The following is a 17,771-nucleotide window of genomic DNA, read 5'->3' as shown; positions in this document are numbered from 1 at the left end:
AAAGCAGCAGTTGTAGTGTCTGCTGCTGTTTTTGGCTCACACTATATTTAAAACAATGTAGCTTTTCCTGTCCAGGAGAAAGAACCTAAGAAGTCAAAGGACAGTAAAAGGCTTCGATGTGAAACAGAGAGTAGCATGACTTTGTGTGTGACCTCTCTATTCCATTGTGCAGGAACTTCCAGAAATCTCCTTGGAGATACGAAAACATTCAAACAAAATATCTTTTTGTGGTTTCTTCCGTCAAAAGCAGTTGAAGCTCCAACTGATTCTTTTGGCAGGACCCTCAGAATCACTGCTTCTGGTGGGCAAACGTGTCTTGATTCTCCTGGCTTGCATTACGAATTAGAATGCAAGCTCACTCTGTGGCGACGGCGAGAACGGACCATAACAATATTTCAGACCTGATTTTGTAATAGAATATGATCCGTTTGCTCACCCACCTCTCAGAATTAAGGCAGAAGTCCTGACCCTGCCTGGAGGAGAAGCTGAATTTAGCATATTCCTCTACCCCTTCCTTAATAACTTATTCATGTAAGCTCCTCGCTCAGCCTTAGCATATATTCGTCTCATAATCATGGTGATGAGTCGCAGACCCTCGCTGGATTTCTCTATAGAAACATTCCGCTAAAGGCGTGAAGGTGCTGAGGGTTAGAAAAATGTTCTTGATGGTTTAGACTCGCAGCTGAATACACAACGGTTGTGTATCAGCGCAGAAGGTCCAGTCCAATTGCATGCAATTAAGGCCCAGAGTTTCAGCTTCTGTAAGGAGGTCCATATTGCTCAGCAACAGCATGAAAGTAGATGCAAAGTGACTCAATTCAGACGATACAATCTCTAACTACTACTTACAAATTTTTCAAGATTATTCACTGCTGGAGGCAGCAGATGTCTTCACATTAAATTAAAATAACCATGTTAAGATCAATTTATCATAACTTGAAATGCCTCTTTTTTAAGAAAACTGTGTTGGAAAAAAGTAGATAGAGGGAACATAAGATTTCAATAATCAGATACAGGCATGTGTTTTCTACTTGCTCAGTCAGGCCAGAATTTCATATTTTTTCAACATGAACAAATAGTATTTTTTTAAAAAACAAATATTAATATACACTTATTTGAATTTCTAATTTTAAACGTAAAAAATTTATAATTGTAAATATATATATAAACTGTATACAAATGTAAGAATATATATATATTAGTGGTGGGCCGTTATCGGCGTTAACGTGCTGCGTTAACGTGAGACTTTTATCGGGCGATAAAAAAAATATCGCCGTTAATCTATTCTCAAAATTGGGTTGGGAGCTGGGTCTAAACTACGCAAGCTATGATGACTTTCACCTTGATAGTTTAACGCGGATGTATACCAAAGACTATAGAATATGGTCGCGCGTTTATGTCTCCTCCGCCAAAACACAGACGGGATCACGTCGTCCTCCATTCATAAAAACCGAATCTACTATAGCGCGAAATGCCACGTAAATTCGTCGTTTTTTGGATTCATAAATCAAATATGGTCTGGCACTTAATTCAAATCGCGATATGGACTAGTGTCTGTGAAAACTGAAATGCAAAAAGACCGTTTTAATATGAATCCGGTATGTTCCGTTTGCCTAGCTGTATGTATGAAATTCATACTATGATGGTGGAGACGCGCTTATACTACACGCATACTGAAACACACGTGATGCTCCCGGTAATTTTTGGCATTTGCATCTCACATGAACAGATAAACTCAATCTCCAAAACTGCTGTGAGTGTCACTTATACCGTTTCATTTGAGAAAACTCGCATCATATCATACTGTATACACAGAAACTTCACGGCAACCTGTCAAAATAAAAGTACGGTGTAACATGTTTAGTCATTATTTGGGTAGCACACATATTCTGAATGCCTTCAGCAGAATTCAAATTAGCCATTTTAATCTAGATTAATCTAGATTAATTCCAAGATTTAATCTAGATTAAAAAAATTAATCTATGCCCACCCCTAATATATATATATATAAACACCCCCCCCCCCCCTTAGCGGCACCCCTGATTTCTGCCACATAATAAAAATAAATAAATAAAAAGGTAATTGCGACTCAATTTCAAGATAGAAACTTCCTCAGAATTCTGAGTTTACATATTGCAATTTTTTTTGCCATTAAATAAAAGATAAAAAAAAGGAAATTGCAACTTTTTATCTCACAATAGCAAGTTTATATCCCACACTTCTGACTTTTCTACACAAAATTTGTATATTTTGCATTGGTATGTTTTTTAAGAACTGCAAGAAAAAAGTCAGAATTGTGATATATAAATTTTGAATTGTAAGAAAAAAACTCAGAATTGTGAGATATAAACTTAGAATTGTGAGAAAAAAACTGGATTGTCAGATATACATTCAGAATTGTGAGATATAAATTAGGAATTGCAAGAAAAAAAGTAAGAATTGTGAGATGTAAATAGAATTGCACGAAAATGTCAGAATTGTGATATACATTCAGAATTGCAAGAAAAAAGTCAGAATTCTGATATATAAATTGAGAATCGCAAGATAAAAATCCAGAATTGTTAGATATAAACTGCAAAATTGCAGAAAAAAGTCAAAACCCCCTAAAAAACCCACAAAATTCACAACCAAAATGTCGTAGAAAACCAAATGGGTAGCAATTCCATCAGCTGGCCTGAAACTGTAGTCGAAAGCCTCAAATCCTTCTTCCAGCAGTGTCTTTCAATAGCTGACCTCAAAAAAAAATAAAAAAAAATCATACCGAGCATCATACGAAAAGTTTATTGTTGAAGCATGTGGTATTGTGTGCACATGATACAGCTGTCAAGATTTTTTTTTTTGAAAAATAGGAAAACTTATATTTACATTACATAATATCATCTGAAATGTTTTTGCCGGCACGCTTGATTGATCATTATTCTCATGACATCGACATTGTACAAAAACATACAGTAGAAATCAATTAAGGCACGGAAATTGACAGTGCAAACTAAAACTTACACCTTTTCAACGCAAGATTAGAATGGAATGTTGTTGGGCCAGATTGGACTGCTAGATTCTGTCTTTCAAGTAAACAAGCAGTAGGAGGGTACTTCAAAGGTGCTGTAAGCGATTACTTTATGGAATAGCATGCAGAAAATATCCATACGACCTGACAGAAGTCCCAAGGCTCTGTAAACAGCAACACAAGTCTGGGATACAATTGCGGTTTTTAAAATGACTTACAGCACCTTTCAAACGTGTAAACATTTCCGTCAAACAAGCAAGGCACTTTTTCTTTGTGATTATTGATACCACAAATATTCTGTATCATCCAAATGCACAACAATACATTAGTCCTGTGTACATTTTTACATTTAGTGAGCATTGTCACTACTCGGAGGAGTCCTGATAGGCGTCATGTTACGGTGCCTCCTCATTGGCACATATGGTCTGTGTGTACTTTCAGTTTGTACTTTCAGTCTGTACTTAACCCAACATGACCCCAGAAAAGCATCAAAAGGCAAACAGGATCTGTTTGTATCATAAGTGAGCGTGCTCAGAGCTCTGGTCGCTGTCGTGGCTGTCCTCATTGTTGATGAGAGAGTCTGGCGTATGGTGAAGTCCAGGAATTCCCGAAAACTCAGAGGGAAGCAGCGTTCCCTTTTTCACATTCACAAGCTCTTTTTCTCTTGCTACCGCCCCCTGTTGGCCTCCTTTCACTCGCTTCCACTTCATCCGTCTGTTCTGAAACCACACTTTTACCTAGTGGGAAAAAAAGACACATGAGTTACCATGTTCTAATAATTGCCATCAGTTTTTAAAGGATTAGTTCACTTCCAGATTCCAGAATTATCAGAAAATTTCCTGATAATTTACTCACCCCCATGTCATCCAAGATGTTCATGTCTTTCTTTGTTTAGTTGAAAAGAAATTTTTTTTTTGAGGAAAACATTTCAGGATTTTTCTCCATATAGTGGACTTCAGTGGTGGCCAATGGGTTGAAGGTCCAAATTGCAGTTTCAGTGCATCTTCAAAGGGATCTACACAATCCCAGCCAAGGAATAAGGGTCTAAAATCTAGCGAAACGATCTGACATTTTCTAAAAAACAGTAACATTTATATAACCACAAATGCTCATCTCGCATTAGGTTGAGCATAGTTGGAAGTACCAACCCAGTGTTGACAAAGTGAACATGCAAAGAAAGTCAAATGCCCTTTACAAAAAAAAGGTAAAACGACTATGTTGGACGTTTTTGAAGTTGGAAGAGACAACGAGATGGAAGGTTTTACCCTACCTTACCTTTTTGAAACGAAATACACAGATGAAGAACGGCGCTTGACTTTTCCAACGTGGTTATGTAATGTGTTACGACGCACATGCACTTTGTAGAGCATTTGTGGTTAAAAAGTAAATAAATGTAATTAAAAATAAATAAATAAATAACAGATCATTTTGCAAGATAAGATCCCTTGGCTGGGATTATGCAGAGCCCTTTGAAGCTGCATTAAAACTGAAATTTGGTCCTTCAACCAGTTGGCCATTATGGAAGTTCACTATATCCTAGAATGTTTTCCTCAAAAACCATTTCTTTTCAACTGAAGAAAGAAATGAACATCTTGGATGACAAGGGGGAAATTTTTATTCTGGAAGTGAACTAACCCGTAATGGGGAAAAAGAATTTTTAAGAGTGTAATTTGTCTTCAGCAAATTAGTTTGTATGTTCACTCGTTGGTGCAGACGATCTGTTTACTGTGGTTTTTTGGCAGAGCGATTGGAGAGGTGGATCAGGCCATGACTCACCAAACTCCAGTAAGCTAATATCCCCTCGATCAGGTGCAAAAGTGCCATGCGATCAGTTGACCGCCCTGCTATTCTAAGGCATGATCCACAAAGTTCAGAATTGTGTGTCTCTGAAGAAGTTCGAAATATAACGTGGCTTTCAATGCACGTATTTGGCAGCTATTTCCAGATCAGCAATAATTGGAGCCCATCTGTTTTGTGGCATCAGTCATTTCCGTCTTTTCCTTGCGAGAGCCAGTATTTACGTTTCCCAGAATGATGATTGAGCTGTTTCTTAAATGGTCACTGCAGTGCAAGTAAGGCTCGCTGGGGGACCCGGCCACCATACACTAAAATTTATTTCTGGAGGGGTATAACGTTGTAGATAGTCACATGAAATGGATTGGTATTCTTCATACGCAATCAGACATGAGGAATACCAGGCTAAAATAAGCAAAATTATGTCATTTGAAGTATTTTTCCCAAATGGCTATCAATGGGTTTCAATGGCCACCATACGCTAAAATAATTTCTGGTAGAGTATAATGTTATAGTCCCGCGGAATGGACCAGAATTCTTATACACAATCAGACTTGAGAAATACCAGGCCAAAATCAGCAAAATTATGTTTCTTAACCAAACTTTATCAAACTATATTTTCAAAATACATACACAATGATTTGTTCAGCTAGTGTTTCAAGAAATGTTTCAAGTCTACTAGAACACTATTCAATTGGCCACCCAAGTTCATTACTGTCAGCACTGTAAGACTGCCACTCTTAAAATATATCTGCAACGTTTGCAATTCTTCTCTCAGCCTGAAAACGTCGAGTATGTTACTGCTTACAGGTTAGTGCACGTCATTAGACAAAAAAAATACTAATAATAATATGTAAAAACTTGATGCGTTTTCTAAAAAATACCAACGCTTGCATGGAAGCATTGGAAAAAAAATAAAGTTGAAGAGTGGTTCTGTGTAAATGAAATCAGAGACACGTTGCAGTTGTCATAAAACTCAGCACACAGCTTGATTTCTCTTAGTTGCATATGAGAATCAAAACAACACAAGACGGCTGTATGGTTAAAACGAAGAAAGAAAGAAAAAATAATAGTCAAGTATGCAAAAAAGCCAATCAGAATGCAGACCGAATCATTGTTTTTGGTTAGGTTTTTGAATTCAGTCAATGGGAAGTGTGCACACTTTAATTTTTAATTTCTCGAAAATTAAAAAGTTATCAAATAAAAAAAAAAAATATGTAAATGTATGAATTATAACTTGATAAATAAACAGTTTGTTAAGCAGTTAAGACTAAATTAATTGGAGCTTAATTTTTATGGATCAGTATAAGTCTATGGGAATATTTCACACTTTAATTCAAAAGTAAATTAAATAAATAACAGATATAAAATGTATAAATAAATAAAAGATCTTGAAAGCTGAACAGTCAACAGGAATCTTTCACATTTATTTTGTTAAAAAAATAAATGTATAAAAATGTGTTACAAACTATAAATAAAAAAATAAGTTTTAATTCTTGAGTGTTAAGTAGTTATGACTGAACAAACTGAAGGAGTTTAATTATAAACCCCTAAAAAATTTAGGAATATCAATGCAGTGCTGTCTTGCAGTGGCTGCAATATATTTAATCCAATATAGCTGTTTGATTAGGCTCTGCACTGATTAGTAACCATTTTACATGTGCAAAATGGTGGTGGCCCTACAGTCATAGTACTACTCTTGCCACAAAGATCCAGCGCTCCAGCAGGTTCACACAGAGATCACGTTGCAGGAGAAGGATTTGCTTACTTGTCGTGTGGCAAGGTTTTTAATTCTAAGCCTTGGGAATGTATCCCCAGAGAATGTAGCATAATTTCAGGCCACAGATGTCACTTCCTTGTGGGATCCTTGGCACACTGCAAAGTCTGATGAAACCAGAAGGTCTAAAAACACATTTGTAATCTAAAATGCTGCGACAGTTTAATTTACAGAAACTCATGGAGCAGTTAAAAAAATGTTATGAATGGTCTTTTAAATAATGATGTCAGTTCAAAAACAGCAAGCATTATGTCATCTCTTTATGTCTGTAGAATTCAATAAACTTCAATGGTTTAATAGGATTACATAGTTGTTTGGTTAAAACATCAAATAGTTACAACAACCCATATTTCGCTGGCTCCAAAATAAAGCGTCATTTGCTATTTATTTCACATATGGCTGTAGGAAGCACCTTCCCACGCAGAGACCAATTTGTAAGACGGAGCGGCAAGACGGAAGTGCCTTAGCGGACAGAACTTCCTTCGCCTCTCCCGTTACTTGACTACAGCCAAAAAGAGATCTTACATCTGGAACACAATAGTCCCAGTCCATAGCCACAGCTGGATAGAAAGCACCGAAGAGCGGTAGCTTCTGACAGAATGATTGATGAACAGGTACGAGGTCGCGCTCGGTCATCTCACCTGCCTTTCCGTGAGATCCAGGTTTACGGCGATTTCGTACCGCCTCAGTCGGGTCAAATAGTTGTGATGGGCGAATTCGGCCTCCAGTTCTCGAATCTGCTCTTTGGTGAACGCCGTCCGCTCCTTCCGTGGCTTGCTGCTCACATCCGATTTGTAATTCCCATCTTGGGACTCTTAAAAGAAAAAGCAAGAATGGAAGAAAACATTTCAGAGACGGTCACAAAAACATTTGAAGAGCAGCATCAGCATCACGTTCCGCAACAAAACGGCCTTTGAAACCCAATCAGCTCATTTCGGCGCAATCGTTCCAATTAAATACAATCACCGCAGGGTTGAAATCCCAGAAATGTCATAAAGGAAAGCAGAGGAATACTGCCAGTCATCTTTTACGATGCTGCAATTGTTCATGCCAGCTGTTTGTAAAAGTCAACCCCAGCCGTGAGTTTTCATAAACTGCTCACAATGAGTTGGCGCTTGGCATTACACTTTCCAAAGACTTCATTTGACTTACTGTTAATGGAATCCGCTACCCTTGTAGTTTTAATATGGAACAAAACAGTACTGGAGGATGTGTAAAAATATATTTCCTTAGTTTATTTACCTCAAAATTTTACGAGCGTCTTCCAGTCGAGCTGCCAACTCAAAACAATTTTCAGTGGACTGTTTCTTATTCCCTCCCTCGCTCTTGCGCTGTCAATTACGGCGAATTGCTTTCCTCAGTTTCAGATGTTTTTTTTTTTTTTGCAGTGACAGAACATAAAAGCGCATATATTTACAATTACATGTGGTTATTGCCAGAGCTTGGTTACGTCAAGTCTAATCTTGAATGGGAAACGCTAAAGGTCAGTGAGGAAATGTCAGATTAGACCTGCAATCCATCCTACTAGAGACACATGCGCTTCTGTTGTTTTGACACTGGAGGAAGGAAATTTTATTCTTTTTTTTTTTTTTTAGAGACTTGTGTCTTCGTCTTGCTGTGACTCACATGCAAAGGGCACATCAAGCTTTTGGGTTCATTTATCTTAGGGTGTGGAGTAAGCGCTAATCCAACTAGCAATCCAAAACCCAGCTGTAAATAGAGTCAGCTTTAATGAGACCCCATCCGCAAGTTGCTCTGCCATTTCAGCACAAATCGGCATGGCATTTCAAATGCATCTTTTTTTTTTTTTCAAATGTTAAAATACGCTGTAATATCCCGGTTTAAAAGGAAAGTTCAGCCAAAAATGACAATTCTGTCAAATTCATTCACCGTCATGGTTTTTCACAAACTGTACGGCTTTCTTTCTTCAGTGGAAACTGAAGGTATTTTGAAAATGCCTCAGCTTTTTTTTTTTTTTTTACGTTTTTGACCCCACTGGCTTTCACTGTACAGACAAAAACAGTTGAAACATTCTTCTATCATCTTCTATTAAAAGAAACTAAATTAATAGATTTTTCTTTTTTGGGTGATCCATCCCTTTTAACTGTTTTTAAACCCCTAATACTGCCCTCAACTGCCATTGGTCAGCCACACAGATAGCCCCGCCCCTAAACTCATGCTATTGATTGAGCCACTGTTGCTGTGTCAGGCTGGTCGGATTCTCAAACAAACAGAACGATGTTTTGAAAACAATTAGAAAGAACTTCAAGTTGTCTCTTCATTAAAAACTGAGATAGGGAAAGTATTTTTAACTATTTCAGTTTTAATATACCCATCACCCTCAGATGAAGTGTCAAATCGCTGCTGTCAACTACATCCGGGTGGCTATGAAGACATGCTAGACGTGTTATTTAAAGGGACTTGTATGGCTTAATATAACATAAATGATGTCTCATACTGAAATATGTAGTAGAAAACCCATGAAAGATTTACATTATTTAAAATCCACATCGTTTTATACATATTTTGGACTATGGAGGTGCCATTATTTCAATTATATGAAATGGCTGCACTCAGTGAGATACTGGCGCTGCCTGTTGCTATTTTTACCGCAACACAAATTTGAGTATAAAACACTGATGCGATGACCACAGCTACTGAAAGAGCCTATAGTTGGCAATGGATTTAAACGTAGGCTTAAACCAAATGCCGTATCATTGATTTTTTCCATAAGGAGTCTAAACACCCCCGGAAAAAAAAGTGAAATCCGCACCGAGAAACTCCTTCAGTGGCTAGATGACATCTAGCGTTTCTTGTCTCTGCCATTTGTAAGCTCTTGTCATCTACTAAAAGCCTCAAAGGCATCAGGGATAAAGTGGAGAGAACAAAGACGCGGCTCTTTAAGAAGTTTTATTCATCCACAGGCATCTTTCCATTGTTTTCTCCTCTTCTCATTGCTAGGAAAGCAGTGAAGACTTACATCGCTTCTCTTGTTGCCCTTCGACTTACAACGACTTATCAATATTGTGTATTCCGAGTTGCATTGTGGTAAAAATAGCAACAGGCAGCGCCAGTAGCTCACGAATGCAACCATTTGATGTCATCGAAATAATTGCACCCCCCATAGTCCAAAATAAGTATAAAACAATATGGATTTTTAAATAATGCAAATCTCTCTTGGGTTTTCTACTACATATTTCGGTAAGAGACATCATTTTTTGTTCTATTAAGCCATACAAGCCTTAATACCCAGTATCATTTACAGGCTGGGATTTGCAGAGGCTAAAAAGGATGGAGATAGTTTAACAGAAGTTGCACTCTATAGTGACTCGTGCTCATTGTTTAAAGAACAAACAATCATCACATGATTTCTACCAACAAAATGGCAACTGACGGCCCTGTTGTACCCAGTTTTAGCTAAAAGTTCTGTGAATTCGAGTCACAGAAAAGAGTTTGGCTGAATATGGGTCTGATTAAAACAAGCGCAGAAAGGCACGTTTATTGCGGGCTAAACGCGGCCATTGTGGAGTGAGAAAAACCAACACAAGCAGCGTTTTGCGAACAGAGCTGCTCTGAGTTAAAGCAACTTTTCCCGGCTTGCCGACACGGCGGTTACACCACAGCAATTAGGCCTGCGCCTTAACTTTTATCTCGTCTTTACAAAAAGCAAAGTACTGAGTGGAAAAAAGGACCACGATGGCCTGAGCTTTCAAAGATGATTTTAAAAACTACAGCTACAATGAAAATTTAGACATCTACTTTAATATCCTAGTTACACACACTGAAACTAAGCTTTATCAGTGGAAAAAAGCAACCAAAATGAATATCACGCAAACCCACATGACAAAATACAAGCTAAGCTGCTGTCGTCTATCCAAACCAGCCATGTGCTGTTTTATTAGAAGAGCCACACATGCTTTGAATAAATCAAAATCCATTAAAACATATTAACATTATTAAAGTATCGCTTGTTGCATTGACTGATGCTCATTATAAAATCATTCTTTAAAGCAGTCTTTTATTTTTTGTTACGCTGCAGTTACCCTGAAATGTGTGACAGAATATTAAAACATTTTATTATAAATTTGAATCCATTTTAAAAACTATAATGCTCAAAATAGAACAACTGTTCAAAATCCCAAAACACATCTTCGAAAATGACTTATTAAATACATTTCCAATAATTCAGTACATTTTTGGGCCAAAACAACCCGTAAAACAGTACTAATTTGCATGGTTATTACTCTATATTTATTTGTAATCTCTTTTGCACTGTCAACATGCACTGAAATGTGTTTGATATCTTAGGAAAAACATGTCTAGCAGCTTGTACACAGCTGAAAATCGATTTTCAGCTGTGTCAAAAAAACAATATATCTAAATGTGTATAAACTACTGTGGAGCCATCAAAGTCTGTTAGAGCTTTCCAGCAGTGGAACAAGTGTATTTATATTATGTTAATTTTGGGTTGGCGCAAATGAGAATAAATCAACATCTGCAGGGCTGTGGCTCTTGTGTGGACCTGAACTTTTGTTTTAAAGGGCAGAAAGTAGTTAAAATTTGCTTTGAAGTAACAAGATTGTAAAAATACATTTTATGATCCATTTTATGCAGTGTTAAATTGATTTCTTAACAGTAGAGGCAACTTTTCCAGACAAAACAAATTGGAGATGCCCATCAGCTTCTTTTGCAGTGAACCGAAAAGCCTTCGGTTTGCTTCGTATCTCCCTGCCCGTTTTACCCATCAGCCAACCTAAAAATAAAGTAACAGTATATTCCCATTTCGATTCCAATGTACAAACAAATTATATTCAAAGAGAAAGCTGCTCACAGCACTCCTGTCATCCGACTTTCGGCTTTTCGTGTTAAATGCCAACACAGGCGTCCCTGTTCTCTCTCTCGGGCCATGGCATTAGTTACTTTACCACAAGCGTTATTTTCTGCTTGCCAGAAAATGAGGAGATGAAACAGATGAGACTACACGTGAATCATGCGTGCAGTTAAATGCCCACACAAGAGTTACAATCTGGCCTGTCGCTAGCCAAAATAATTGCTTCTGTGCGTGTCAGCCAACACCTACAAAACTCTCATGTGAAAAAACACGGCTCCACATTTGCGAACGCTGCGTTGGAGAATCATTTTCCGAAAACACAAGCACTGCACTTAGTCTGATTGTGAAGGCTGATAAAATGCATTATGACTTATTCAACTCTGTTTTCAGTTATAATAAAACAAACATAGATGCTTTAAGAGAAACCTTTTGTGTTTAATAGGGACTAAAACAACTCGATGACAAAACAAGTGATTTTCTGGAAAACATTTCAAAGAATTGATCACAAGGCATAATGTCATATGTTCTTGTAAAATGCAAACGCGAAAAGAAAGTCAATTCAAAGCTTTGATGAGAAGTTTTGATCCACTTCAAATGTATAGTATTTAAAATGTAATTTATAGATAATATTTGGGAAATAAAATATTCGAAATAATATTTGGAGAATAAACATATAAAGTTATATTAAATATAACTAAAATAAAATATTACTTACAAATGTTTAAAATTTAGTTTAATTTACATGTACTATTTGAAAAATAATATATATATTATAAAAAATAAATATTCTAAATATATATAATACATGTATTTAATTTCTATATAATATTTGGAAAATAAAATATATTGTAAATTAAAATATATTACAAACAAAAAATATTTTTTTATAAATATAAATAATACATATGAAGAATTAAAATGTAATAATAATTGAAGAATATTAGGCAAATACACATAAAAATTACATAAAACTGCATATTTTACAAACAAATATTTTACTTACAAATATTAAAATGTATATTACATGTAATAATGAATAAATAAATATTATAGGTAAATATAAATAATAAATTTATAAGTATTTAAAATGTAATTTATATATAATATATGGAAAATAAAATATATTATTAAAAAATGTTTTATATATATATAAATAAATAAATAATACATTTATAAAATAATATTTGGAAAATATATAATATATATAAAATTATATAAAATTGCATATTTTACAAACAAATATTTAAAATGTAATTTACATGTAATATTTGGAAAATAAAATATATATTAAAAACGTTTATCAAAATATTATACATAATACATTTATAAGTATTAAAATTTTTATATTTATATAATATTTGGAGAATATTTGGAGAATATACATATATAAAATTATATAAAACTTCATATTTTACAAACAATATTGTACTTGCTTTCATTTTACTTACAGCTTTTTGTAAGAGGTTATTTAATAAATTACCTTTTCTAAATATGTATTGATATAATATTAAAAAAATGATTATATAATTCATACTTAAATAAATAAAGATATATATTTATCTAATAATATATATATATATATATATATATATATAATTTTTTTTTTTTTTTTTTTTTTTTAACAATACGAGACTCCATCATAATACTAACAACATCCGATTTTTTAGATTTCCAAAAAAATAGTACATAAAACTCAAGACTTTCCATGAAAAATTACTCAATCAGACCCTTTTAGTTTTTTAAATAAAAATGAGCTTGTTTCTTACCAGAGCTGTCACTTCTCCGTTTGCTATTCCTTTTCTCCGCCTCGGCAGGAGACATCGTATGACGTCCGAAATCCCCTCCGGGAACGCAGGAGGCACCCGAGGGCACCCCTCCGCCGAGGCTCGGGGTGCTTGCGCAAAGACTGGGACCCCCGGGGCCCATATCTGCAGAGCCCGAATCAGGGGCCGAGATGCCCAACCCAAGACGGGCGCTGGCTGGAGAGGCGCCTGCCGTCTGCGGTATGTGCCATCCGGTCTGCTGCGGCTGGGGTACGTGATGATGATGATGATGCTGCTGGGACATGGGCGGCCCTCGCTGGTGCCCGTGTCCCCCAAAGAGTCCCCCATCCTCCCCGGGATAACCGCTTACGATGCAGGTTGAAGAAGGAGAAGAGGTGGCGAGGTCAGGGTACGAGGAGAGGTGTTCGGAGCGTCCGTGAAGGGCGAAGGCGGGGTGCAGGGCCTGCGGAGGGGCGTGAGGGCTGCGCAAACAGCCGAACAGAGTGTGATCCATGGCATGCACGAAAGCAGCCGCTGGTGGAAGAAAAACCACAACAAGAAAACTTCCCAAACAGCACAAAACGAAAGACAAAACGCTCCGTTGCTTCTCACTTCAAACAGTGTCTCCTTACACAAAAATGAAGGAAAAGGAAAAAGTGTGTCTGTACACGTGTGTGTGTGATAATCCCATTCACGTTGCGATCGAGAGTTGCCAGGCAGCGCGGCTAAACAGCAGCAGCTGATGATGATGATGAGAGCTGAATCTCAGTTGACAGTTTAGCGCAGACTGCGGCCCAGCTGAGAGGGAAAGGTGCTTCCTAACAGTGGCCGGGCTTTTGGGCAATGGGCTGGGACTGAAGGAGGGGTGGGAGATGTTATAAATAGGGCCGTAACATGAGAGGGAGGCTGGGTCACAGAACCCCGCCACAACTGTCCACTGAATCGAGCCCAGTCCAGCCCTGCTGCTTCATACATCTGAAACATGACAGAAAATAACAGGCAGATTGTTCAGTTCAGCCCTTTTTAATCTCTCTGGTGATTTGTGTTCAAAACTATTACTTTTTCCTTCCGTCCCAAATGACAAAAGCCAGATTGGTTGAGGAGGTCGGAGCAACTGAGAGGGGTTAAAAGTGTTAATGGGTTGTTGATCTTCAGCACTTTCGTCTGTTGTGAGGATGATTTAGAGGACAGGAGCTCAGTGCTAGAAGCCACTCAGCAGTATATCTTTTTCTATTGGAAGTAGGACTCTACAAACAGTCCTGCCATTGTTTTTGTGCTGGCTATTGACACAAAATGGCAAAAACAGTGTTTTACAAGTACAAATGTTTTATATATATATATATATATATATATATATATATATATATATATATATATATATATATATATATATTAGTTATAATGAATTATTTATTAAATATATATTTATTATATTAAAATATAATTATTGTTTAAAAAGTCTGAAATTTTTCTATAATTTTTATTAAAAATTTAATTTAATTTAAACTGGTGGCTGAGTTGAATTTTCAGAAGTTCCTTTATATTTCTGTGGAAACTGATTTTTTTTTTCTGACAAACTGGTAACATTGGTAACATTTTTATTTAATGTTTTTGACATTTTCATTTTTACTTCATTTAATTTTATTTTACTTATAATTTTACTTCATTTCATTTTATTTAAAACAACAACATGAAGTATTGTAACAATTTAAAATATCTTAATATATTTTTAACTGTGATGGCAAAGCTGAATTTTCAGAAGTTGTGCTTCCTTTATATTTCTGTGGAAATTGTGATTATTTTTTCTTGACAAACTGGTAACATTTTTTAAATGTTTTTGATATTTTTAATTTAATTTAATTTAATTTAATTTAATTTAATTTAATTTAATTTAATTTAATTTAATTTAATTTAATAATGTGAAATATGTTTTAAACTGTGATAGCAATAGCTTTTTTACATTTTTCATTAATTTTTATTTAATTTTAATTTTAATAAAATAAATTTAATTGTCAATAAAATAAATAAAATTTTTAATAAAATAAATTTTATTTAATTTAAAACAACATGAAAAAATGTTTATGTTTTGGAAAATTTCAATACATTTTTTTTATTAATTTTATTGTATTTTATTTATTGTATATTTAATTTAATTTAATATTTAATTTAATTTAACAGCATGAAATACTGTAACAGTTGAACAATTCTTAATATATTTTTAACTGTGATGGCAAAGCTGAATTTTCAGAAGTTGTGCTTCCTTTATATTTCTGTGGAAATTGTGATTATTTTTTCTTGACAAACTGGTAACATTTTTTAAATGTTTTTGATATTTTTAATTTAATTTAATAATGTGAAATATGTTTTAAACTGTGATAGCAATAGCTTTTTTACATTTTTCATTAATTTTTCATTAATTTTAATTTTAATAAAATAAATTTAATTGTCAATAAAATAAATAAAATTTTTAATAAAATAAATTTTATTTAATTTAAAACAACATGAAAAAATGTTTATGTTTTGGAAAATTTCAATACATTTTTTTTTTATTAATTTTATTGTATTTTATTTATTGTATATTTAATTTAATTTAATATTTAATTTAATTTAACAGCATGAAATACTGTAACAGTTGAACAATTCTTAATATATTTTTAACTGTGATGGCAAAGCTGAATTTTCAGCAGTTGTGCTTCCTTTAGATTACTGTGTAAATCGTGATGAATTTTTCTTTGACAAATAGAACATTCATTTTTAACATTATAAACGTCTGTACCAGCTTTAATTCAGATATTAAATTCAGCATATATATATATATATATATATATATATATATATATATATATTTATAAATAAATTAGTTAAACTAGTTTAAAATGGGTAACACTTTACAATAAGTTGTCATTTGTTAACATTAATGTATTAACTAACATAAACGAACAATGAACAACAGATTTATTAGACTATTAATCTTTGTTAATGTATAAAAAAGGTGTTCATTGTTAATGCATTAGGAAATACTGAAGTTAACATTAACTAAGGTTAATAAATGCTGTAGTAGTCCATAGTTGTTCATTCTTAGTTTATGTTAACTATCGTTAACTAAAGAACCTTATTTTAAAGTGTTACCTTAAAATATAAATATGTTCAAAATGTATAATTGTTACGTGCAGTGCACAGGCCTACACATACAGTACATGTGCAGTATATAATCCAATAATACATCTCATAAATTCACCAACTTCCCACTAAAATGAATAAAAGATTCTTTATGGAATATACATTAGAGATAATTGGCCGTCACGGTAGTGTATCGTAGCTTTAATCAGAGTAACAGTGCTCATCGCGGCCCGCACCGCTCCGGCATTGCCATTCAAGACGTCCCAAAGGTTTCACCCACAGAGACAGATGCGGTGCAAAGGCACACAGAGCAGGGCATTTCTCTGCTCACGGGTAAAAGCAGGAGAGGAAATCAGATGCCTTGTTGGGGGAAATCGCTTTAGCAGATGGGGAAAAGAGTGTGGAGTCAGGGCCTTATTTAGAGGGAGCAGAGAAGACGAGAGATGGTCATTCTCATCTCATCTCCGTCACACCGCCGACGTCTCGGGTGAGTAACACAAATTCTCTGTTTATCCTGCTTATTAGCCAAATAATCAGAATGGATCTGGATGCAGTTCACGTAAGGTTTGTTTTCATAGGGGCTTTCTCGCTTTCACTATCCGTCATGCCCTCTTGCTCACAGCGGTGCCCCGTGGCATGATTTACTGAGGCCTGAAAAGATCTCACACCATGCAGCTATAAAAGCAGTGAAATGTGATTAAGATTTGAGCGTTTAAGGTGACAAATAGAAAAGAATTGGATAGGAAGAAACATCACTGAAGGGAACATGAGAAAAAAATTAAAGATACATTACCAACAGTGAGAGAAATCAGAAGAGTACTTAAGCAGCTTTGAGATTTCCATTTTGCTTCGGAAAACCTATAAAACATAAATTACAAGTATTAGAGATTAAGGCAACAGATTCACACATAACTAATTATGATTCATTTCATTTTTACAGTTAAAAATATTAACACGTTAAACAAAATGTTGATTTATACAGTTTAAAGGCATTTGTTATTCCTGGTCTGTAAAATTCCATTTCAAAAGCCTTTCAACAAAATAAGAACTAACTAAATTAACCCTTATGTGTTGTTAGGGACGTTTTCGTCCACTGAGGGGTGCTGTTGAGTCTTAATTTGGCCACAACTTTTTCTCTGTTAAAGCAAATGGAATGATTTTTGGTGACTAATCTTATTTTGATACATATTTTGGGAAAATGCTTTGAAATTTTTCAAAAACTCAACAGTACACTGTGGGCAAATTTACTACCCTTTCGTTATGTTTCGTGGCTGAAAACAGCCACTACTTTAAACTGCTGTAAAAATGTATCAGATAAATATTTTTTCAATTTTTTTTGCATAAATCTATTAATCAACCTCAGTCCTGCTCAAAAATACTAAATGTTTAAAAAAAATTCAGGATTTTAACTCTTTAATTGCCAAATTCCTAAATGATGTCACTGATTTGGGAAAAAAAAAACACAAGATTACTAATTTT

At 34.9% G+C, this 17,771-nt stretch overlaps 1 protein-coding gene across 1 annotated transcript; it reads right to left on the bottom strand.

Annotated features, from left to right (window-relative positions):
* Window positions 1-2,775: 2,775 nt before the first annotated feature.
* meox2a (mesenchyme homeobox 2a) lies at window positions 2,776-14,383 on the bottom strand. The gene is made up of 3 exons (XM_073817905.1): window positions 13,176-14,383; window positions 7,220-7,392; window positions 2,776-3,744 (listed from the first exon to the last, which is right to left on the bottom strand). Exons 1-3 carry the CDS (start codon window positions 13,684-13,686, stop codon window positions 3,523-3,525), a joined length of 906 nt encoding a protein of 301 aa, XP_073674006.1. The 5' UTR covers window positions 13,687-14,383; the 3' UTR covers window positions 2,776-3,522.
* Between the last annotated feature and the right edge of the window lie 3,388 nt (window positions 14,384-17,771).

This window comes from Garra rufa, chromosome 14 (assembly GCF_049309525.1).
Source record: "Garra rufa chromosome 14, GarRuf1.0, whole genome shotgun sequence".
Taxonomy (NCBI): domain Eukaryota; kingdom Metazoa; phylum Chordata; class Actinopteri; order Cypriniformes; family Cyprinidae; genus Garra; species Garra rufa.
The sequence above is the reverse complement of the archived record's forward strand: the minus strand, read 5'-3'. Positions and strand labels throughout refer to the sequence as shown.

Bases quoted from the DNA above. Each gene is read 5' to 3' on its own strand.
- meox2a (XM_073817905.1), bottom strand. From the start codon at position 13,686: ATGGATCACACTCTGTTCGGCTGTTTGCGCAGCCCTCACGCCCCTCCG. The intron at 7,393-13,175 runs GTAAGAAACAAG...TTTTCTTTTAAG, and splicing joins ACGGAGAAGTGACAGCTCTG to AGTCCCAAGATGGGAATTAC. The intron at 3,745-7,219 runs GTGAGATGACCG...TTTTCCCACTAG, and splicing joins TGGATCTCACGGAAAGGCAG to GTAAAAGTGTGGTTTCAGAA.